Genomic DNA, 24,946 nt, shown 5'->3' on the forward strand with positions numbered 1-24,946 from the left:
TAGTTAAGCTTATCTTTCTAAAGAAATCTTGGATTCAAGTGCTAATTAATTATACTTAGCTATTTCATGATGATCTATGTTGCTAGCTAGTATATTTTGATGAATCAAGATTTTGATAAAGTTGAATTTGTGACAAAGATATGGCATGCTTTGATTTTGAGTATTCTGTGCCGAAGCTGTCTTGTACTGAAGTTAATCTATGCTGAGGCTATTCTGTACTGAGGCTATTCTATGCCGAAGCTTTCTGTGTTGAAGCTATCTTGTGCCAAAGCTTTTTGTGCTGAGCTGTTATTTTTTGAACCAAGAACTTTGACTGAACTTTGTGATATACTCATGCTATGTTTGATTATGCAAAGCTATGAACATAAGTACAACAGTAAAAGAAGACTGTATGAGGCGCTGGTGAATTGATCTCAAAAGGAATTTCCAATTTTACCCCTCAAATCGTAGATGCTACGGTTTGCAGTTCTGAGGCAGTAACTTGGAATTCTGTGTTGCCCAGCCTATTCTAATTATTGCAAAGACTTTATTGTATTTAGTGTGTTAACACTTATTATAAATGGTAGTGAGGCTTTACATCCTCACCCCATTTGTTGATAATCGTAGTGAGGTATGATCCCTCACCCCATTGTTGATTGAGTTGTGAGAGCTTATTAGGTCCAAGCGCCGTTGCTTAGGACAGGGGGAGTGCTCGGATGCACTATGGTGTACTAGTATGTGTGTATTGGTTATGAAAACTAATGTCTACTTTAGTGCATGGGTGTGTACAGAGAGTGAGACAGCTGAGTGTGTAACAAGATACATACAACTAGTGGATTGCTTATTGGCCGAGGCCAAGATCCAAGGTTTTCCCTAATTAATAGGGTTTCCTTGTAAATACTGTGTTATCTGTTCCTTGATTGCTTGCTTAGTGTGCGAGAAAGTTTTTTAAAGAAAAGTTTTAACCAATTCACCCCCCCCCTCTTGGTTCAATAATTGGTTTTAGAGCTTTGGTCTGCATTGTGAGGTTCTAATAAGCCTGCAGTTGATCCCAACAATGGATGAAGGTCAAGTTATCAACAAAGCTCCAGGGTTTGAAGGTTCAAACTATGATTCTTGGAAAACTAGAATGGAAGCCTTCTTAATGTCTCAGTCCTATGTTGTTTGGCATGATACCGTACATAGTGTTGTAGTTCTTAATCCTGATAACCCCTCTACTGAAGATAAATTGGCTATGGCTAATGATGCTAACAATAGTGTTCTCTTCTGTGCCTTGAGGCAACAAAAGTTTACCAGGGTTAAAAATTGTAAAACAGCCAAGGAAATGTGGGATTCTCTTCAGGCAATGTAGGAAGGAAATAAGGTTATTAAGGAGAACAAGATACAGCTATTCAAAGTTCAGTATGAGGTTTGTAAGATGGAAGAAAGAGAAACAGTTGTTGAGTGCATTGGTGTGCTCGGATGTCGCACTCCGAACCCAAAAGTTTATGCAATGTGGCCAAGTTTTACATTTAGAAATTGCCACTACTACCTTTCACTAAAAATATGCTAGGGCGAGTAGGGATCGTCCCAAGGGATTGAGTGTCGTACTAGGTTGAGGAATCAAAATTAGGGTTAGTAAGTCGAGTGATCAAAATAGTGGTTGGTTGGTTGAATTAAACTAGATGCAATTTAAATTAAAGTAGACAATAATGCAATAGAGAGAATAAAAGAGAGAGAGAGAGAGATCTTGGGGTTTAGAGATCACCACTAAGCATAGCTTTTCTACACCTTTAATGAATGATTAATGAGGGGAAGAGCATGTATTGTAACAAATAGTGTGTATGTGGTTGTTTCAACAAGCATGGTTGGCAAATTAAGCATATATTGTCTAAACAACATGGTGGATAGCACAACATATCAAATTGAGCTATTAATCCTTTCTTTAAGCTCACAATCCAAACACATCACAGGGTTAGAGATACATGTTACTTGCTTTTCATAAGTATGGAACATCAACAACAAGCATGGATTGTCCTCCCATTTAACAACTACTATACAACTAAGCAAATGACATGAAATTAAACTAATTAAACTAAGGAAGAGGTACAATCCATCAAACAATGAGTATGAACCATCAAATAAACCATAAGAACATGACATTAAGCACTATGTCTTGACAGTCTCTAGATTTATAGCCTCAATACACATAGACATGCATCAATAACACAAGAAATGGAGACAAACACATGAACATCTATTCTAGCATACATAAACATATAGATAGAATGAATGATCAATTGGAAGCAATAAACCACATAAATCATTGAATAAACAAGATCTATATATATATAAGTGTCAAGACATGAATCACAATACTAATCTCCTTAAAAATACATAAATCAAGAAGTAAAAAGCATGCTTAGGGCTAACTCTAGCCCCAAGAGGATGTCTAGCCACTCATGGATGATGTCCTCCAACCCTCAAGGGCAAGCTCCATAGAAGAAATCTACTCCTTGGTTGATGAAGAGTCTCCAATGGTGTCTCTAGCCCCCTCCTCCTCTTTTGCTTCCTTCCTAAGAGTTCTATAAGGTATGATATGATATGATGTAAAAAGTAATCCTTATCCTTATATAGGTAGGTCAAATGACACCCAAAATGAGCTAGGGTCATATAGCAAATATTCCCCAATGATTGGATAAAGGACAACTTTTTGTGAGCTGGAAATTTAACTTTTTCGCACTGGAGGAAATTCGATCGATCAAACCTTGGACTTGAATCAATCGAACATAGCTGAGATCTATCGAACTTAGGCTGGATCGATCCACAATGGTAGTGCCTTTTGGATAAAAACAAATCTGAGATATTTTGAAGATAATTTTGGGAAAAGGACAAAAGCGGTTGGTAGGGTGGTATAACTGGAAAAGATCAATCATTTGGATAAAGACAAGAATGTTTGATCAATCAGAGAAGGAAGTTGGATCGATCGAACTTTTGAAATCTTTGAACAGGGATAAATATGGCTCAGATCCATCTTGAAGTGCTGAGATCGATGAAAGTTGGATCGATCAAACTTTTCTTGAGATCGATCGAAGTTATTAAAATTCCACCTTTTGCTTCCTTTTGTTCTACTTTGCTCCTTTCTTTGATTCATCCCAGAATTGCTTCAATTATGCTCTTATTTGGCTGAGTTAGCTTATTTTAGGGATAAGTACCTAAAAATGGAAATAACACGAAATCAATACAAAACGGTAAAATAAGATAGATTAAGGTTCTAGAATACCTAAGCTTAAGGGGTCTAAATATGCACTTTTCAGCGCTCATCATACATGTTCAGGATCAATGACCGTATCAACAATATGAGAGCTCTTGGTGAAGATATTAAGGATGTTGATGTTTGTAAGAAGATATTAAGGTCACTCACTTCTAGATTCAATCCTAAAGTGACAATTCTCGAAGACAAAGATCTTTCTAGAATGAAGATTGACGAGCTTCAGGCCTCTTTCACTGCCTATGAAATGAGAATTGGTGTTCCAGTTGTTCATAAACGAGAAGCTGCTCCTAAAGTAAAGGAAGTTATTGAAAAAACTGAAACAAAGTCTAAAGATGATCTTGAAGAAGATGAGGTAGCCAACCTTGCTAAGAAATTCAAGAAGTTCAGGTTTAAAAAGAAGAATCAGCTGCAAAATGTAACCTGTTATGGTTATGGTAAACCTGGTCATGTTGTATCTAATTGTCCAAACTCAAAGGGGTAAAGTCAAAAAAAAGAATGAGGGTGGTAACTACAAAGGAAGGTTTGGTAGAAAAGCACTTATCTCAGATTCGGATGCAGCTCCTGAAGAAGATAAATTCGAGGAGACACAAGAAGATGAAGGTCTCTGTATGGCAATTCTTAAAGCACCACAAACTTCAGTTCAAGTTGAAGAAGATAGTAACACTGAGATTGAGAAAATTCTCGAAGAATGTGAAGGGATTGCAGTGAAGTGTAATCAACAGAAATCCCAGATAAAAATGCACAATTTAGAATTGTTAGAGTCCAAACAAATTCTCACTAAACATTTCAAACTTAAACTTTCAATGTTGTGTTCAGTTTCTCCTACTTTTCAAAGCCTATTGAAATCTCAAGTCAACACTCAGTGGTCTACCTTCAACAGGAGAGACTTTGGTACCTCGGCTATAAGGAACTTCAAGATAACTAGAATGTATGTCAAGAAGTCAGACTTAGCTTCTGCTCAGAAGGTCAAGGACAAAGGATCATTGGTGAAGACGAAAATGATGTGGATTCCTAAGAAGCTGAACTCTGTGAGTCTTCTTGTGTATACAGCTTTTAAAGCTTGTAATATTCAAGACAAATGGTATGTTGATAGTGGCTGCTCAAGACACATGACAGGTGATGGTTCCAAATTTAATTCTTTAAAGCAGTTTGATGGTGGAAATGTTATCTTTGGAGATAATCAAAGAGCTAAGATTGTTAGAATTGGTACTGTGAGTAAGTCTGAAGAATTGCCAGAAATTCAAGAAGTTCTATTGGTTGAAAGACTCAAACATAATCTCCTCAACGTTAGTCAATTGTGTGACAATGGGAAGGAAGTCTATTTCAATAAAGAAAGATGCAATGTGATTGATCTTGAATTAAAACAAGTTTTGTTCTCAGCTAATAGATCTTCAGGAAATGTGCACACAGTCACTGAAGCAAGTCAGGTCACTCAATGTAATTTAACAACCTGTGATGAAGCAAAGTTGTGGCACAAGAGGTTAAGTCATCTTCACTTAAGAAATATGTCCAAGATTCTAAAACTGAAAGCTGTTAAAGGATTGCCTAACATCAGTTTTAAGGATGATCACCTTTGTAAAGCATGTCAACAAGGAAAGCAAACCAAAGTGTCATTTCCTTCTAAGGAAATCAACACCTCAACAAGCGATGTTGCTTAGGACAGGGGGAGTGCTTGAATGCATTATGGTATACTAGTGTGTGTGTATTGGTTGTGAAAACTAGTATCTACTTTGGTGCATGGGTGTGTGCAAAGAGTGAGACAGCTGAGTGTGTAACAAGATATAATATTTGTGATTTATATAAATATATATATATATATATATATATATATATATATATATATATATAAGGAAAAGATTTTTAGTGGCATGGGACCCGCCACTATACCTTATCAATTAAAATGACCACAAGGTCAGTAACTGACCTCAACCTCTCTCTTCTCATTTCGTCATTCTCTCTCAGCCTTGTACCAGTTTATTTTTTTCTTTTTCTTTTTTCCTCCATTTAAGCCTAGAATCAAGCTTTATCCTTGAGAATTTGATTATGCCACTTAAAGCAAGTTGATGAGCGTGTTGAGACCTTCGTTTTGATCAGAGCAATTTCTAGTTTGAAGCACTTTTGAAATTTCAAATTTTGGGTCTAATTTAGGGCTTTTCATCTATTTTAAGGTAGAGTATTCTAACCCACAAATTCTTTGATTTCAGTGAGTTATTTCCTTAAATTTGGCCCAAGCATGATTTTATTATATTAATCTTGTTATAATCAAAAGATGATTTATGTGTTGTATGTGCTTTATGTGTTAAGTGGCATGCTAAGATGAGTTGTTATGAAAATGTGAGCATGGTTATTTAAGTTAATTGATACACTTGTTATGATGACATGATTGTTAAATTGAGAAATTGATGTGGAGTTTCAAATTATTTTTGAAAGCATGCAAACATGATATATATGGAATGGATTTACGCTTTGTATGCTTGGTACAAAAAAATAATAATAATAATAATAAAAATGTTGAAGTGAAGCATGAATTACCTATTTTAGATATTTAATTTGCAAAGCATGTGTGAAATTCTATGGTTGAATTCATAATTAGGAGCATAAAGCATTCATGCATCCATTGGGAAAGGAAAAACGGGAAAAATGTTTTGAAAACAAATAAAATGAATTTGGGAAAATATTTTTGAGAAGTGTTGTGAAAACCTGGACGCCTAGAAGGTGCCTAGTGGTTCGTGGTGTTAGTGTGATCTAGAGGGGGTAAGTGAGAGACTCTATTGTGGTTGAGCTACCCAGACGACGCCATAGAGGTGCCATGTGGTCGGGGAAGACTAGCCAACCCCTCCCTCGTGACGCCTTGGAGGTGCCTTAGGTTGGATTACACTAACGGTTTGGAAGTTAAAAAGGACATGTTTCAGAAATGGGGAGCGACATGAGCATGGCATTGCACTTCATGGGCATATATGGTGTATTTATGATTTGGATGACATTTGTGTTTATATTGGATGTTGTGGTTATGGTTTACACCCCCGGTATAATATGATCCCTCCTCTTGTTTTCTATTATATACGTGGATTCACGGGGTCATAAGATGTGTGTCTTAGACACTTCTTACTGAGCTTATGCTCATTTTTCAGGACAGGGAAGGAAAGTGATGGACACCGCTCCTCCACAGGGTTCAATGGGTTAGTAGATCGTTTTGGCATACTTGTAACTATGATCTCATTTTATTACTATTATTTATTTATTTATTTATTTATTATAATCTTATAAACCTTGGGATGACACGTATATTATGTATTGAGATAGGAAAGGATAGTAGTGCCCTTAGTTGACCTCGAGTTCGGGTAAGGACTCGGTTAGTGATTCTGACCCTCGGGTTCGAGTCGTTACACAAAATACATACAATTAGTGGATTGCTTATTGGCTAGGGCTAAGAACTAAGGTTTTCCCTAATTAAGAGAGTTTCCTTGTAAATCTTAAGTTATCTGTTCTTTGTCGTTTGCTTAGTGTGCAAGAAAGTTTTTTAAAGAAAAGTTTTAACCAATTCACCCCCCACCCCTTGGTTCAACAAACAGTGCATTCAATTGATTTACAAAGGTAGAATAGTCATTTCATTATGTTGATAATACTATCCAAATGATCTAAGGGAGGTATATTGTATTGAAGACACTTCTACAGACATCTCAGGGTTAAAAACCCTAGCACAGACAGTGACATTTTGATACATAGCTTCTCAGGGGCAATTAGGTATTTTTTGTAATGACCCGATCACTTTCTTTCCTTTCCATTTCTCAAATTTTTACGGATATTTTTTTTCCGTTGTCTTTTCCTTTCTGAGTTCAATTTTTCCTCACTTAGTGTCATCTCGAGTGCTCAGAAGTAATTTCTAAGACTTTTTTTTGGATTGACAACTTCCTTTGAGGACCGGGTCATTTCCACATTTTTATTTTTCGGACACTATTCACTTTACGTCCTTTTCCCTATTTTGTCTTTTCCCCATTTGTCACTTTGTTGGCATAACCATACTTCTTGTGTTTGGAGTTGGTTTTTGACTTCACGTATCTTCATTCTAAGTGGTTTCCACAAAATACGTATCTTTACTTTTGCAGAAAAGTACTCTGGTTGTTCCCGGTGTCCATAGGGGCATGGATGCACAGTTCTTCAGAAACATTTCCATTTCTTGGGGTGTTTTACGTAAATATCTTTTGAAGATATTTTATTTCAGGAGTTTTCAAGAAAATATCTTTTGGAGGATATTTTCATTCTGGGGCAATTTCGCAGTTTTTACTTTTTTGAGGGGCCATTGTACAATTAATGAAAGTTATTGCTAAATGTCTTGTTTTGAGCCTGGATCCTCGTATGGGATTCATTTTCACTTTTCATCAAGTCGTGTGCTCATAGGATTTCCTTCTGGTCGTTTTTCAACAGTTTCAGGGTTTTTGGCCCCGATTGCCGGCAAACTCGTTTGGGGGCATATCTCTCTGCTCAGGATTCTGTTTTTGACGTTGTTTCTTCCATTGTACATCTTTTCTCATTTTGGTTCTTTTTTGTTCATGGAGTTTTGTCGTTTGAGTGCGTCTACTCAAATTTCACTTTTCAGGACCTGGCAGGACTCTTTCGGGGCACTTTTTGAGTTTTTCTATAAATAAGGGGTCTTAGAATGAAAAATCAGATTTCTCACCCTCTCTCCCCTCTCTTGGCCAGATTCCATGGCAGCCAAGGGCTACCACCTTTTCTCTCTTCTTTTGACCTTCCTCCCTTTAGTAAAAAGTCGTAGTACCTTAGTATTTTATGTTCGTCATGGCGAGGCCTTCAATTCCACCGATTGGAATCTCGTTTTGGCCATTTCTTGAGCTTGGGTTTGAAGTCAAGTTGTGATCTTGATGGGGCTTCCTTGGGGTTCTTGCTCACCGTGTTAGCCTCGACAAAACCTAGAAGTTTCGTCAGATTTGGAGCCGTTTCATTTCGGTGGGGATTTGAGAATTCATCTCAAATGGAGGTAGGGAATGTTTTAGGATTTTTTATGTGTTGTATTGAGTGTTTTCCATGATTATACAACTTGTTTGCATGCCTTGTATCAAATCTAGAATATTAGTAATATTTAATCCTTTGTATAAGATTTAATTTATAAGGATGCGTATAGCTTAGAATTGAATTGTGGCATGATGATAAATTATGTTTTGATATGTTAGTTAACATCATTAAATTGGAATTATTTGAATAAGAATTGCACTTTTTATTTGATAATTATCTTTTATGAAAGTTTAATTCTCATGGATGTACCTTGCATGAAATTAACTTATGATATGTTTTTAAATTAAGTCTTGGCATGTTCGTTAACATACTTTAATTTGAGAGCATTTGGATAAATATGAAAATCTAAATATCTTAATTAATAGGATTAATTAAAATCTATTTAAAGGTTCCATTGGCCTAATTAAGTTTTTAACTTGATATTTGTGATGATTAGGACTTGTATACTAGCATATGTTAATTTGGAACCATTTGATGTTGTTTTAGAATTTAGGGATTTGATTATCATGATTTAATTAAATTCTATTTTATTGTTCAAATGACCTAATTAAGTTTTTGATTTGGTATATGTAATGACCATGCTATGTTGTTTAACATATATTAATTATGGACCATTTAGTTAAGATTTGAAACTTAAAGAAATTAATTAGTTTACTTGATTAATTTCCATTTTTATTGCATTATTGATTTAAATCATGCGTTTAACATTGGTATTATGTTTGAAGCCTGATCTTAGACTTGTAATGGATTTATGAGATTATGTTCCAATATTGAATTACATTGTTATAGCGTGTAACGAATTGTACATTGAAGATTCGACATGTGATGTTATTATAGTGTGTAACGAATCGCACTCTGAAGATTTAACATTGTCATCCTATAGTAGTTATGGATTTAGAGCATGTATTGTGTGGTTCCAATCTACTTGTGCATGAAGGTAGTTTCGTGTACTATTTAATACGTATATAAGTTGTTAACTTATTATTTTGGAACCGCTTGGAACATTGCTTGATGGCTAAGGTTCGGCTCTAGTAACAAGAGTCCTCTAAGTCAAAAGTACGCGCGTTGGGTAGACTGCCCAGGGCTTAGTAGCCCAAAAGAAGTCCTGTGTCGGTCTGATCCGAATGATGTCAAAGTATATCCACTTTTACTGATTTCACACTTTTATATTTCAAGTTGAAATGTGTGGTATTAGAAATTCTAATTACACTAAATTACCAAATTTAGTTGTTGTCGCACTTTTAGATTTCAAGTTGACAACATAGAGAATCTATGTTTTGATGTGTGGTATTAGAATTTTTAATTATACTAAATTGCTATATTTAGTTGTTGTCGTATTTTAGATTTCAAGTTGATATCTTTGAGAATCTATATCTTGTTGCCTTGCATAGCATGCCTCTATGTTGGTTAGATTGCATAGATATTGTGATTTGTGTTTTGTTATTCAAATGTAGCTTATGAATGATCCTATAGATTCATTTGGAACATAGACGTTAAGTGGCATGACCCACTTTTGTCGTTTTCGTATTTTAGATTCCAAGTTGATGACTTTGAAAATCTATGTCTTATTGCTTGTATAGCATGCTTCTATGTTGTTTGAATTGTATGAATGATGTGATTTATGCTAGAAATGATCTAGGGTAGCTTAGGATGCTCCTTGAGTCTCACCCTTGACATAGACATTAGGTGGCATGAGCCCTTTAACGTATTTCACCTTAAGGTGATGAAATTATAAAATGTTAGGTCGATGCATGCTCATTTCCTACGAGTAGCTTTATGTTACTCACCCACGTAGTGGGGACATTTTTTAGGTACAGGATTCAAGATTTGGAGATTTGCACTTGCCTTGGGTGGTTTGGAGATTTGAAGTTTCTTTTAAAGTGTTCTTGTTCACATGCAAATGTTAGCATGTTTAAGTTTTACTTTTGACGTTGTAATACTTAGTTAGGTTCAATATGCTCTTTTGCCTTATTATATGTAAAGTGTACTTAGATACACTATTTGGGACCTATTTGATATGTATGACATGAGGCCAAGGGCCAAACATGTTTAATTTAACACTTGTACTCATTTGGCGCCATATTTTGTTTAAAAATGTATCTTTATCAACTTTAGAAGTTTGGCATATAAAATCCTTGTAATTGACATGTAAGAGGCCATGAGCCATTGTTTTACATTCATATATTCTTATTACACTTGTTGACATGTCCACGCACTCACCTCTCCATGAAAACCAACTTTAAACATTTGTTTTTGAATCAAATCATCATGGTTTGAGGCTTGGGTTAAGCCTCAACACATTTGGAGTATATCAGGTCTTATAGTAGCTTTTCGAGGTGTTTCGATCATCCGAAACTCCATTTCGGTCAACCGATGGCTTTTAGGAAACTCATTGCACAGTAAATCTTCAATTCCAATACGCTTTTTCACTGTTCAGGACCATTTCAGTCGACCAATGGCTTATTTCGGTTGACTGATAGCCCAATTCGGTCTACCGAACCAACCTCACCTTAAAAACAAAACTTCAGCAAAGTTTTTGTGAGTTTCGGTCGACCGAAATAGCTCTCATGCACCTACCTTCCAGGATTTGTTTCAGCACTGAAGTTCCAACTTTAAAGGGTTATAACTCCCTCATTTCTAACCAAAATGGAGTGATTCTTGAGCCTAAACTCAAGGATTTTGCGTCATCTTTCCAATGGTACCCATTTCATTCATAGATTCCAATCACAGTGGGAGTTACTCATGTTTTAGTGAGATAGTGTCAGTTTTCGCTTAAACTGGGAAAGGGCAATTTTTTGGGATTTTTGTCCAAAGTTCTTAGAATCTCTTGGAATATTGTGAAATAATTAGATTAGGTTGTATTCACCTAGTTTGACTTGTTTAGAGTCAATTTTCTCCTTTTATTTGTGAATCGACCATTTTGCCCTTAATTAACGGATTTAACCCATTTTAACTCTAGTTTCCTCTTTCGCTCTCCTTAAATTCCATGACCTCATGGAATGTCACCTTGGTATTTTAGGGACAATTTATATCTCAAAGGACCATGGTTTCATCTTTTACTTCCGCATTTCGGATCCGTTAACTGGTTAACTTTTGGCCCATCACAGACGCACCGGGTTGAAAAAATTGGGCCGTCACAAGTGGTATCAAAGCGCCTAGGTTTGAATACCTTGGATGACGGGTTTTGGGTGCGTCTCATACTTTTGTTGATTTGTTTTGATGTGTTCACATGCTTTTTTATAACATGTTTACTTGCCTTTTGATAACATGCTCGGTGTGATGACATGTTTTCTGTACTTATATGCTTATGTGTTTAAAAGCATCCTAGTGGATACGCGTTTATGTGTTTAAGTACTTAGAAGTTTTCATTATCTGTTTAGCATGTTGTATATGTTTATCTACTTTAGCATGACTGTATGTTACATACATAGAAGTGTTATTTATTTGATGCATTCACTGAGCGAGTTGCATTCAATCATAATAACTCGTGTTATTATTGATCTCGTTTCCTTTTCACGCATATAGCGTCACAATCTTGACTCACGGAGAGTCTTCTCTTTAGGGCTCAGGTGCGCGTAGAGTCATAGTCTCCGTCTGGCGAGATGAGACGTAGGCCATGGAGGTGTCGTTTCGTCTCATTTTATTTTGTCTTTTTGTGATATAGTCATGGTGGTGTCAGAGGTGCCAGTGTCATCTCTTAGGTCTTTCTAGTGGTCGTGACGTCATTGATGTCGTTCAGTTCCTTGTTTTTAGCGTCATGGGACGACGAGTCAGGACTGACTTGAATCCTGTGATACCCCCGAATTTCCGAATGCGGGTTGGCCAGGCCCACGCCCGAATACCCGAGGATATCAAAACAAATTGATAATAAACGAACACAGAGTATAAAAGAATAAAGAAGAATAACTAAAATGCTGACAAGAAACTAAAATGATAATCTAATAATAAACCTCATAATATATTTTCATTAATTAATAAACTCTTCTGATACAACTGATCCTCCAAAATACAACTCGGGAATCCATACTGTGTGGACCCCTAGAAAATCCAAACTAAACAAATGACAGTAATCTAAAACAGGAAACTGAATTATAAAGGAACTCTTATGTAGCATCGGAAGAATGAAGTAGACTGATTCCCGCTCAGCACGAACAACCTCTATTCGTGACGAACACCTGAAAAATAATGGTGGGTCAGGCCCACAAATAAGTTCTACTCTACTACAGTCCAAGCAGAGATCCGATACACGTATACATCCTAGTCAATCCAACAGTAACTAGTAGTCCGTATATATATATATACACACTAAAGGAACCTCACTAGATTATAGGGTTGTCTCAACCTGAATAGTAGGCAATATGCAAAACGTACATATAGTGGGCAAGAGTACCTAGACCTACCAGGGTACACAACTACACTATATCTAGCTACACATCCCTGGCGATATACGCGCCCTAACCATTAATCCTGAGACTCAAGCTCATATCATGGCACCATACTTATATATATATAATCTAGTAACCATCCTATCCAGTATAAATTAATCCTCCATAAGTCATTCAACTTGTTCAGCTAATCTGACTTAAATATAAGTAGGACTTAACATTTTAGTTAATCCATTCCCTTATATAAAATAGGTAGGACTTAACTGATAAGTTAATCCATTCCTAGAATGCCACCGTCCCATACCGGTGCATTAAACCACACAATCCAACAATTGATGTAACAATTAAGGAAATACATCAAACATTCCATAAATAACTATGATAAATATGATATCAAGTTATCACATAATATGAATGACTTATTATTTCTTTAAACTTCCTATATCATATGTCCTACACAAACTAAATCTTATACATAATGATATTTTATTATACCGTTAAATAAGGATTCTCTATATCCAATTCATCCTACACATTTAATCTCAATTGCTAAAATATTTTAAAAGATTAAATCCATTCGTTTGTTTAAAACATTCAAATAGCAAGCATCATTATGATTGAGTCTATTTAAATTTATTAAAACCCAAACCTAATCCCTATTTAATGTTTAGGAATCCTAGGCATGTTTCTACGTTCCATCATTCCACAGATATGAAAAACACGTAATTTAAACATGTAAAAATTCACATAAGAAATCAAATCAAAATCATGCATTTTATCAATTCATAACACAAGAACAGATATGAACCAATTTCATAAAACCTATATTCTAACCCAATTAAACATGCATAATTATTTAATTTTATGTGTTTAATAAATCCTGAAATTTCCTAGGCATGTACAGAAACACGAATCAAAGGGAAAGAGATAAAAGAAGAACTTGCCTTAAACTTTCGGATCGAAAGTTAAACTTCTTCTTCCTTGATCTTCTCTCTAAAGGGTTTTTCTCCTCATTCCTTCATTTTCCTCCTTCCCTCTCTAATACTATCTCTCTAGTATATATCACGTGAATATTTCTAACCCCCTTTTACAACCTATAGCTATATATTTATAGGCTAAATAAAATAACCTTAACCCTTTTCCCAATCCAAGTCAACTTAAAAAAAAATGAAAATAAAAATATTAAAAAGGTAAGCAAAATATGTTACGTATATAATTTATGTATATGTTTATTAAATAAATAAATTATACACATTCCATTATTTATTAATTGATTATCTAATAATATTTAAGTTACCATAATATTATAAAGTAACTTAAAACATAACACGTATCAAATCTATGTATATTTTTATTATTTAAATAAACATATACATCAGACTAAATATTACTACCCAAATTACCATAGAAGTAATTAATAAATTACTTTCTCTTTTATATATATATTAAAAAGGTAAGTAAAATATGTTACGTATATAATTTATGTATATGTTTATTAAATCAATAAATTATACACATTCCATTATTTATTAATGGATTATCCAATAATACTTAAGTTACCATAATATTATAAAGTAACTTAAAGCATAACACGTATCAAATCTATGTATATTTTTATTATTTAAATATAAAATATATACATTAGATTAAATATTACTACCCAAGTTACCATAAAAATAATTAATAAATTACTTTCCTTTTTATATATGTATATAATATATATCTATATATATACATATATTAATCATGGGTAATAATCCATACATATCCAACCTCTTATCCAAGTAGTCCATGGGATCCAATTGGTTATCCCATTACTACTAACCATAACCATAAAAGAAAAATAAAATAAAATAATAAAAGAAAAGAAAACATTTAATTTACAATTAATCAAAATACCATTTAAGCACATAACCTAATTAAACAATTAACACATAGACAAATACAAATAATACATAGACACATAATCAAATAATCAAGTAATACCTAATTCAATTAAACACATAACTAATTAGTCAAATAATTAATTAAATAATTAAAAAATACAATCAAAACAAATAAATAAATACCGAGACTATCCTTTTAAAATTAGGGGTATTACATTCTTCCCCCCTAATAAAAGGAATTCCGTCCTTAGAATTCGCCCTTACTTTCTTCCATTATGCTTGGAAACTATGAGCGAAAAACATCCTCATATTCCCAAATAGACGCAACCTCACTATAAGGGCTCCACTTAACTCCAATATACCAAGTGGTACACAGAGTTTATATATTTTAAGAAACACAATAATCATACAATGCGTAGGTTGTATCAAATAACAACGTAATCCTCCTATGTCGACAAGGGAATGATCTACATACCTCCAAGTGCCATAGAATATACGCACAAACTCCTATAAACCCAGCGCTAATAATTTGGTAACGCTAATTCAGAGGTGACTGCCTCAATTGCGAAACACAATCTTCTAAAAGTCAATGTAATAAGTAAAATTGACCTTTCTCCAAAAATCGCCTTTCTTCCTACATAGAAAACAGAACGAGCAAATTACTCCCTGATAGAAAAACTCTAGTATACGAGTTCAACTATTTACAACATCCTACTGTTGCCTCCCAACCGCGCGCAGTTCAATATAAAGGGAAGTATCTATTTCCGACATATTTTTAAATGAAGTCGAGGTCTGATTGTACAACCCTTACTTCCATTTCCAACCAACAAATGAGAGGTTTGCATTGTGAAAGATACAAAACCTCCAAAGTTGTCACACTAACCTCCTTGTGCCAACAATATCACAAACAAAATTCCGACAAGTGAAGTAAACACTTCCAACAGTCCATGAAAATCTAGGATATACACCTCTAACATATCCTTTATGGTATAATTTAATCTCTCGATTAATTCCTCTGTCTATATATATGAAGTAGAGCTGCTGCTCCAAAATCTTCATAAAGCTCCTTCGAAATAGCACTTTGCATCCACTAATATGGACATCTACATGCTATAACACCACTATCACTGAACTATATAACTACTATGAAGTTCTAAAATAAGCATCACTCAAATATATGTCCTCAAGCGATCTTTCTCAATCCACCACTCGGATTCCATGTGGAAAATTGAAATTTCAAATCAATGTCGATCCTTCCCACCAACTATCACTCCTGTTTAGTTCAACTTCCATATTTGTTATAGGAAGTGGCTAAAGATTCCTATGATATCTAATGATCAACTTTCCACCTTTGTAGCAGGTTTTACACTTAGGGCAATTATATACACGTCCCTATCCGTACCTGTTCACCAAAACTGACATTTGATGTCGTGATGTACCTTCTAACCGTCTGGGTGTACCAAGAAAAATTATAAATTTCCATCTCAGTCGCTCGACAGTCATATCACTATTAATAGAAACTACTAACTCCTCCTCCAGTACCTTAAACTCCATCTGAGTAAGGTAACACCTTCTCTAGGGTCAGCTCCGATATTCAAAATTGACCTCCTGAACTACCTTGGTAATAACAAGTGTTATTATTCACACTTTGCATCCATCTATACCGTCTCGTGATCCGTTATATTTGTATGAACTGATATCTTACCAGCTCGATCAAAATAGACAAAATGAAACTGATTTAATTTTATCAGTCAACCAATATCCCATCTAGAATCCTGACCCTTGCATCAAATCAGCAATCCCTCAACTAAATCCGTGAAAATGCTCTGTCATTTCCACTTCAGTATAGAAAATAGCTGCAAGAATCCAGTGATCTCTGATGGTCCATCTCTACTATTTAATAAATATTAGACTTAGAGAAAAAACACTATATTCCTCTTCCTGCCTGTCCTCCAAACATCTGCTTCATACTGTGAAGCATCATGTTTCTACTAGGGTGAATAAAGAACTAAGAGTTGTGAAACTCAATCCTTGCATCCTCCATCAAATTTGTCTATAGAAAGTACCGTTAGTCCGGTACCACCAGCTTTCGTCTGTACCCATTGTTTAAATTGGAGCATCTTCAAAAGCGAATTCTGTAACTAAATCTATCCACCACTGATCCGTGATAAACTTGCCGATATTAAAAATCAATCGGTAATTCAATTTATCAATAGTTAACTATGACTTTAACTCAACAAAAGTCAACAAACTACGACCTTTCCATACATACCATGCACCTCATCTTTATATAAGTATTTGGTCTCACCATCTTGTCTTTGACACACCCTGCTTCTTTAAAACAAGTTAATGATAATCCGACTTCTTTATCTAACTTCAAAAGAATATGAAATCTTCCCATCCTCTACATAAGTCATCAATTTCCTTGCAACAGCTAATTGTTGCAAATTGTGACTAAAAAAATAATTCCATATTATTTATGGAAATGAAGAGACTTAGTTTCCTCCTCCATGTGCAACACTAGCAAATTCCTCCCAATGACACACCCTCTTGAATAAATTCTTGATTAAGAATTTACTGATGAATATTTATTCAGTCTCTTATCCTCACTCGGTGTCATTCTAATAAGTACTTAATCCAGTACTAAATCCTCCTTCTGACTTGGTAACAACTTCTGAAATTTTCAAGAAGATGTTCAGCAAATCCAGCACCTCTGATATATCATCATGGCATTTTAGTGATCTTTATTTACCACTACCTTACGCATACCGAAATATTAACAATCACCAATATCATGGCGTTGTAATATGATACGAATCCATACCTAACGGAAAGTATATCAAATTAATCGTTCTAGATTGTTTGACTCGTAGTGATGGTTTAATTATCCCATCCCAAAACACACCATAATGACACATGTCCAGGTCCAATAGATTGGTTAGATTTATGTGTATCTACCAAATCCTATGACCGTATGCTCACAAATTTAGCGTAAATAGCGCTACTTAGGACATCGTTCTTTCTAGAAAAGAAAGTCTCCTTTGAAATCAACCTTACTAGATTGTTTCAAAATTTCCTTTTATAGTTTCGTAAATAATTATTCAACCTCGAAACATATCATTTAAAACATCGCTTAAAAGCACAAATGTTTTCCTAAACAAATACCAAGGGCTTAACCCTCATCCTCCTTATATGCGGAATGTAAACTGTCTTACTTGACTTTATAAATCGAATTAGAACGTCACAACATAATACCAATGCCTTTTTGTATGTGATTTAAAAATTATGTATTTCGTTCTGATAAGAACACATCCGATCCCCAAACTTCTGAACAATACTTCTTATATACCTCTTTTAGAGATGATAAGAAAGATTTAATTATTTGTAAATTGATCAACCACAATTCTACTAATAACATTCGCTATACTACTAGCAATTCAGATCACCTCGCGCAATCATCCCTCTTCAAGATTTAGTACCCTCTCTATTGGATACACATAAATCTCCTCCATTAGGATCTTCTTCGGCTCCTACTCCTTGCTTGTCTCCTTTTTGAGATCAACTGAAGTCGTGTTGGTCCCGATATGCGGTGACCTATCACGTACACCTAAATCCTTCCTTGGCTTATACTTTTAAAGTAATGCCAAACGAACCTAAACCATCAATCCTTAACTCTGCTTTCTGGCAACGAAATCGATAACATACTCCTCTACTCCTTTGGGTCTTTATTACTTTCGCCTTGAACCCATCCTTTTTCTAGTGCCAACCATTCTATGACTACAGAATATTATTGACATCAGCTCCTCCTAACAAACCGTAAATAAAGTACAACGAATCCTAATATGAGCTCTAAGTTTTAAGAGACGCAACGCGGAAGTCACATAACGAAAGACACTCCTAAGGACACTTGAACCTGGCTCTGATACCAACTGTGATACCCCTGAATTTCCGAATGCGGGTTGGCCAGGCCCACGCCCGAATACCCGAGGATATCAAAACAAATTCATAATAAATGAACACAGAGTACAAAAGAATAAAGAAGAATAACTAAAATACTAACAAGAAACTAAAATGATAATCTAATAATAAACCTCATAATATATTTTCATTAATTAATAAACTCTTCTGATACAACTGATCCTCCAAAATACAACTCAGGAATCCATACTGTGTGGACCCCTAGAAAATCCAAACTAAACAAATGACAGTAATCTAAAACAGGAAACTGAATTATAAAGGAACTCTTATGTAGCATCGGAAGAATGAAGTAGACTGATTCCCGCTCAGCACGAACAACCTCTATTCGTGACGAACACCTGAAAAATAATGGTGGGTCAGGCCCACAAACAAGTTCTACTCTACTACAGTCCAAGCAGAAATTCGATACACGTATACATCCTAGTCAATCCAACAGTAACTAGTAGTCCGTATATATATATATACACACTAAAGGAACCTCACTAGATTATAGGGTTATCTCAACCTGAATAGTAGGCAACATGCAAAACGTACATATAGTGGGCATGAGTACCTAGACCTACCAGGGTACACAACTACACTATATCTAGCTACACATCCCTAGCGATATACGCGCCCTAACCATTAATCCTGAGACTCAAGCTCATATCATGGCACCATACTTATATATATATAATCTAGTAACCATCCTATCCAGTATAAATTAATCCTCCATAAGTCATTCAACTTGTTCCGCTGACCTGACTTGATTATAAGTAGGAGTTAACATTTTAGTTAATCCATTCCCTTATATAATAAATTAATCCTCCATAAGTCATTCAACTTGTTCAGCTGACCTGACTTAAATATAAGTAGGACTTAACATTTTAGTTAATCCATTCCCTTATATAAAATAGGTAGGACTTAACTGATAAGTTAATCCATTCCTAGAAAGCCACCGTCCCATACCGGTGCATTAAACCACACAATCCAACAATTGATGTAACAATTAAGGAAATACATCAAACATTCCATAAATAACTATGATAAATATGATATCAAGTTATCACATAATAGGAATGACTTATTATTTCTTTAAACTTCCTATATCATATGTCCTACACAAACTGAATATTATACATGATGATATTTTATTATACCGTTAAATAAGGATTCTCTATATCCAATTCATCCTACACATTTAATCTCAATTACTAAAATATTTTAAAAGATTAAATCCATTCGTTTGTTTAAAACATTCAAATAGCAAGCATCATTATGATTGAGTCTATTTAAATTTATTAAAACCCAAACCTAGTCCCTATTTAATGTTTAGGAATCCTAGGCATGTTTCTACGTTCCATCATTGCACAGATATGAAAAATACGTAATTTAAACATGTAAAAATTCACATAAGAAATCAAATCAAAATCATGCATTTTATCAATTCATAACACAAGAACAGATATGAACCAATTTCATAAAACCTATATTCTAACCCAATTAAACATGCATAATTATTTAATTTTATGTGTTTAATAAATCCTGAAATTTCCTAGGCATGTACAGAAACACGAATCAAAGGGAAAGAGATAAAAGAAGAACTTGCCTTAAACTTTCGGATCGAAAGTTAAACTTCTTCTTCCTTGATCTTCTCTCTAAAGGGTTTTTCTCCTTATTCCTTCCTTTTCCTCCTTCCCTCTCTAACACTATCTCTCTAGTATATATCACGTAAATATTTTTAACCCCCTTTTACAACTTATAGCTATATAATTATAGGCTCAATAAAATAACTCTAACCCTTTTCCCAATCCAAGTCAACTTAAAAAAAAAATGAAAATAAAAATATTAAAAAGGTAAGCAAAATATGTTACGTATATAATTTATGTATATGTTTATTAAATAAATAAATTATACACATTCCATTATTTATTAATTGATTATCTAATAATATTTAAGTTACCATAATATTATAAAGTAACTTAAAACATAACACGTATCAAATCTATGTATATTTTTATTATTTAAATAAACATAAACATCAGACTAAATATTACTACCCAAATTACCATAAAAGTAATTAATAAATTACTTTCTCTTTTATATATATATTAAAAAGGTAAGTAAAATATGTTACGTATATAATTTATGTATATGTTTATTAAATAAATAAATTATACACATTCCATTATTTATTAATGGATTATCCAATAATACTTAAGTTACCATAATATTATAAAGTAACTTAAAACATAACACGTATCAAATCTATGTATATTTTTATTATTTAAATATAAAACATATACATCAGATTAAATATTACTACCCAAGTTACCATAAAAATAATTAATAAATTACTTTCCTTTTTATATATGTATATAATATATATCTATATATATACATATATTATCCATGGGTAATAATCCATACACATCCAACCTCCTATCCAAGTAGTCCATGGGACCCAATTGGTTGTCCCATTACTACTAACCATAACCATAAAAGAAAAATAAAATAAAATAATAAAAGAAAAGAAAACATTTAATTTACAATTAATCAAAATACCATTTAAGCACATAACCTAATTAAACAATTAACACATAGACAAATACAAATAATACATAGACACATAATCAAATAATCAAGTAATACCTAATTCAATTAAACACATAAGCAATTAGTCAAATAATTAATTAAATAATTAAAAAATACAATTAAAACAAATAAATAAATACCGAGACTATCCTTTTAAAATTAGGGGTATTACAAATCCTACCTTAGGGAGTCAGGAGTTGCTTGTGAGCCTCAGGGCAAGGTTCTCGTGTCTTGTTTTCTTAAGATAATAGTTTCAGGATTTGGATAGGTGTGTTAACCTAGGATCCTTTTTATGTTGCCTTGGACAGCTCTTGCGAGCTACGGTTGGGATGTGAACGGTTTCATGTAATTAATTGCGTTGGTGCAATTAATTATTCTCCCTTATCTTTAGAGACTTGGGGCGTTATGTAAGGGTTCTAGTAGAATCCTATAGAGTTCTCATCGAACTCGTTGGCATCTTGGATTGGGGGTTTTCTTGTTGATGTCTCATGACAGTTAACATTGGGGCTATTCATTTCGTTGTTGTCTTGTTTCGTGTGGTGTTGGGATTCCATCGGGGTATGAGCTGGTCTTAGGAAAGACTTGCTAACCCTATATCACGAGGACCTTAGTGGTCGTTGGGGGATGATTCATTTCCTCGTAATAAGAGATTGGACTTATCCAGGTTTTGTGTTACGTTTTCTGCGTGATGTCTTTGAGAGGCATTCCATTCATTTCTTTTGATTTTATGAACTTGCCATTTGTATGATCACTTTTATATGTTTATGAGCCCCATTATTTTTGGGCATGCCTTAGAAACATGTTTAGGATATGGGATTATATGGTTGTTGTATGAGAATGTATATGATACGTTTGCTTATATAGTATCTATTTACCATATTAGTGTCGTTGGGGGTATATAGCGCGTTGCTATTTGTTTAACCTCTATGTGATGGGTGATTTATTTGGTTTACCTTATGTGTACTATGCTTAGTACTAAGATATTATATGATTATGTCATTTAATTTTGCAAGCATACACTATTCGAGTACTTGTTGTATACTGTTTCACTTTTCCTGCACTTATTTTGGGGTTTTGTGACCATGGTAGTTGGGATTGAGGTGTATGAGCTACGTGGTAGACTTGTATTTTGAGATTTTAGTTGTCCAGTATAGGGATTTTGGCCCAGCGTTTTGTCTTATGTATGTAGCCTTCTAGTAGGTCTACTTCAGATATGTGCTTAAGTTTTCGGTTTTGTGGGTCCGATCCATTGGCTTGAGGGCATAGACTTGTCAGGCTGTAGATTCAAGACTGATGCTGTTGTTGTTGCATTCTCAGATGTGGGAGTCGTTAGGTATGCCAGCGTTAGGGATTTAAGGCCTTAAGCTTAACGGTGCCAGTGACATAGTTGTTAGAGTTTTGGGATTAGCTACCCCAACTCTCACAGATACTTGGTTCCCGTAGTGCTTTTGGTAATCATTCTTGACATTAATGTCAATTGTATCGAAAAGTTTCTTTCTGAATTAATCTATTAAGGGTATGTTATGAATTAGTGTCTTGTACTGTCATGCTGCCTTACTGACAAGTAAGTGTGGGCGGGTTCTGGTCATTGTTCGTACTGCCATATCATTCTTAGCCATCTGTCTTGATTCAACTTGTTATTATCTTGGGATTATCTTGGTGATTGACATTGAGTTAATATGCCGATTCATTTGGGGATTGTCACTCAGTTCTTGGTTTTTGCGTTCCTTCGGATGACCTTCAGGCTTTTGAAGTTGTCCTTTAGCACCTTATGATCAATCCTTTAGTTTGACTTTGCTTTGACCTTATTCGGTTCTCTTTTGTCTGTTCTAAATTTCGGGGACGAAATTCCTTTAAGGAGGGTAGGTTGTAATGACTCGGTCATTTTCCTTCCTTTCCTTTTCTCGGATTTTTACGGATATTTTTTTTTTCAGTTGTCTTTTCCCTTCTGAGTTTAGTTTTTCGTCACTTAGTGTCATCTCGAGTGCTCAGAAATAATTTCTGAGACTCTTTTCTTTGAATTGACAATTTCCTTTGAGGACCGTGTCATTTCCACATTTTCATTTTTCGGACACTATTCATTTTTCGTCATTTTCCCTATTTTGTCTTTTCCCTGTTTGTCACTTTGTTGGCATAACCATACTTCTTGTGTTCGTAGTTGGTTTTTGACTTCAAGTATCTTCATTCTAAGTGGTTTCCACGAAATACGTATCTTTACTTTTGTAAAAAAGTACTCTAATTGCTCCCGATATCCATAGGGGTATGGATGCACAGTTCTTTAAAAATATTTCCATTTCTTGGGGTGTTTTTCGTAAATATTTTTTGAAGATATTTTATTTCAGGGGTTTTCAAGAAAATATCTTTTGGAAGATATTTTCATTCTGGGGCAGTTTCACAGTTTTCACTTTTTGGATGGGCCATTGTACAATTAATGAAAGTTATTACTAAATGTCTTGTTTTTAGCCTAGATCCTCGAATGAGATTCATTTTCACTTTTCATCAAGTCGTGTTCTCACAGGATTTCCTTCTGGTCATTTTTCAACAGTTTCAGGGTTTCTAGCCCCAGTTGCCGCCAAACTTGTTTGGGGCATATCTCTCTGCTCGGGACTCAATTTTTGACGCCGTTTCTTCCGTTGTTCATATTTTCTCATTTAGGTTCGTTTTTGTTTAAGGAGTTTTGGGCCGTTTGAGTTCGTTTGCTAAAATTCAACTTTTCTGGACCTGGCGAGGCTTTTTCGGGGCACTTTTTGAGTTTTTCTATAAATAAGGGGTCTTAGAATGAAAAATCAGATTTCTCACTCTCTCTTCCCTCTCTTGGCCGGATTCCATGGCAGCCAAGGGCTTCCACCTTCTCTCTCTTCTTTTGACCTTCCTCCCTTTAGTAAAAAGTCGTAGTGCCTTAGTATTTTATGTTCGTCTTGGCGAGGCCTTCGATTCCACCTATTGGAATCTTGTTTTGGCCATTTCTTGAGTTCGGGTTTAAAGTCAAGTTGTGATCTTGATGGGGCTTCCTTGGGGTTATTGTTCACCGTGTTGGCCCTGACAAAACCTAGAAGTTTCGTCAGATTTGGAGCCGTTTCATTTCGGTGGGGATTTGAGAATTCATCTCAAATAGAGGTAGGGGATGTTTTAGGATTTTGTATGTGTTGTATTGAATGTTTTTCATGATTATACAACTTATTTGCATGCCTTGTATCAAATCTAGAATGTTAGTAATATTTAATTCTTTGTATAAGATTTAATTTATAAGGATGTATATAGCATAGAATTGAATTGTGGCATGATGATAAATTATGCTTTGATATGTTAGTTAACATATATTAAATTGGAATTATTTAAATAAGAATTGCACTTTTTATTTGATAATTATCTTTTATGAAAGTTTAATTCTCATGAATGTACCTTGCATGAAATTAACTTATGATATGCTTTTAAATTAAATCTTGACATGTTCAACATACTTTAATTTGAGAGCATTTGGATAAGTATGAAAATCTAGAGATTTTATTTAATAGGATTAATTTAAATCTATTTAAAGGTTCCATTGGCCTAATTAAGTTTTTGACTTGATATTTGTGATGATTAGGACTTGTATACAAGCATATGTTAATTTGGGACCATTTGATATTGTTTTAGAATTTAGGGATTTGATTATCACAATTTAATTAAATTATATTTTATTGTTCAAATGGCCTAATTAAGTTTTTGATTTGGTATGTGTAATGACCATGCTATGTTGTTTAACAGGTATTAATTAGGGACCATTTGGTTAAAATTTGAAACTTAGAGAAATTAATTAGTTTACTTGATTAATTTACGTTTCTGTTGCATTGATTTAAATCATGTGTTTGACATTGGTA

General features: G+C 34.3%; 1 protein-coding gene across 1 annotated transcript; it reads left to right on the top strand.

The window, feature by feature from the left end:
- Positions 1 to 1,036: 1,036 nt before the first annotated feature.
- Positions 1,037 to 4,890, top strand: LOC132280927 (uncharacterized). Its single transcript, XM_059782679.1, has 3 exons — positions 1,037 to 1,326; positions 3,296 to 3,619; positions 3,708 to 4,890. Exons 1-3 carry the CDS (start codon positions 1,037 to 1,039, stop codon positions 4,888 to 4,890), a joined length of 1,797 nt encoding a protein of 598 aa, XP_059638662.1.
- The last annotated feature ends 20,056 nt before the right edge of the window (positions 4,891 to 24,946 follow it).

This window comes from Cornus florida, unplaced genomic scaffold (assembly GCF_030987335.1).
Source record: "Cornus florida cultivar Cherokee Brave unplaced genomic scaffold, ASM3098733v1 CherokeeBrave_3.0.0_Hap2_Chr11, whole genome shotgun sequence".
Taxonomy (NCBI): Eukaryota; Viridiplantae; Streptophyta; class Magnoliopsida; order Cornales; family Cornaceae; genus Cornus; species Cornus florida.

Excerpts from the sequence above, each read along its gene's own strand:
- LOC132280927 (XM_059782679.1), top strand. The coding sequence starts at position 1,037 with ATGGATGAAGGTCAAGTTATCAACAAAGCTCCAGGGTTTGAAGGTTCA. Across the intron at positions 1,327-3,295 it reads TGGGATTCTCTTCAGGCAAT|GATCAATGACCGTATCAACA; the intron begins GTAGGAAGGAAA and ends ATACATGTTCAG. Across the intron at positions 3,620-3,707 it reads AAGAAATTCAAGAAGTTCAG|GGGTAAAGTCAAAAAAAAGA; the intron begins GTTTAAAAAGAA and ends CCAAACTCAAAG.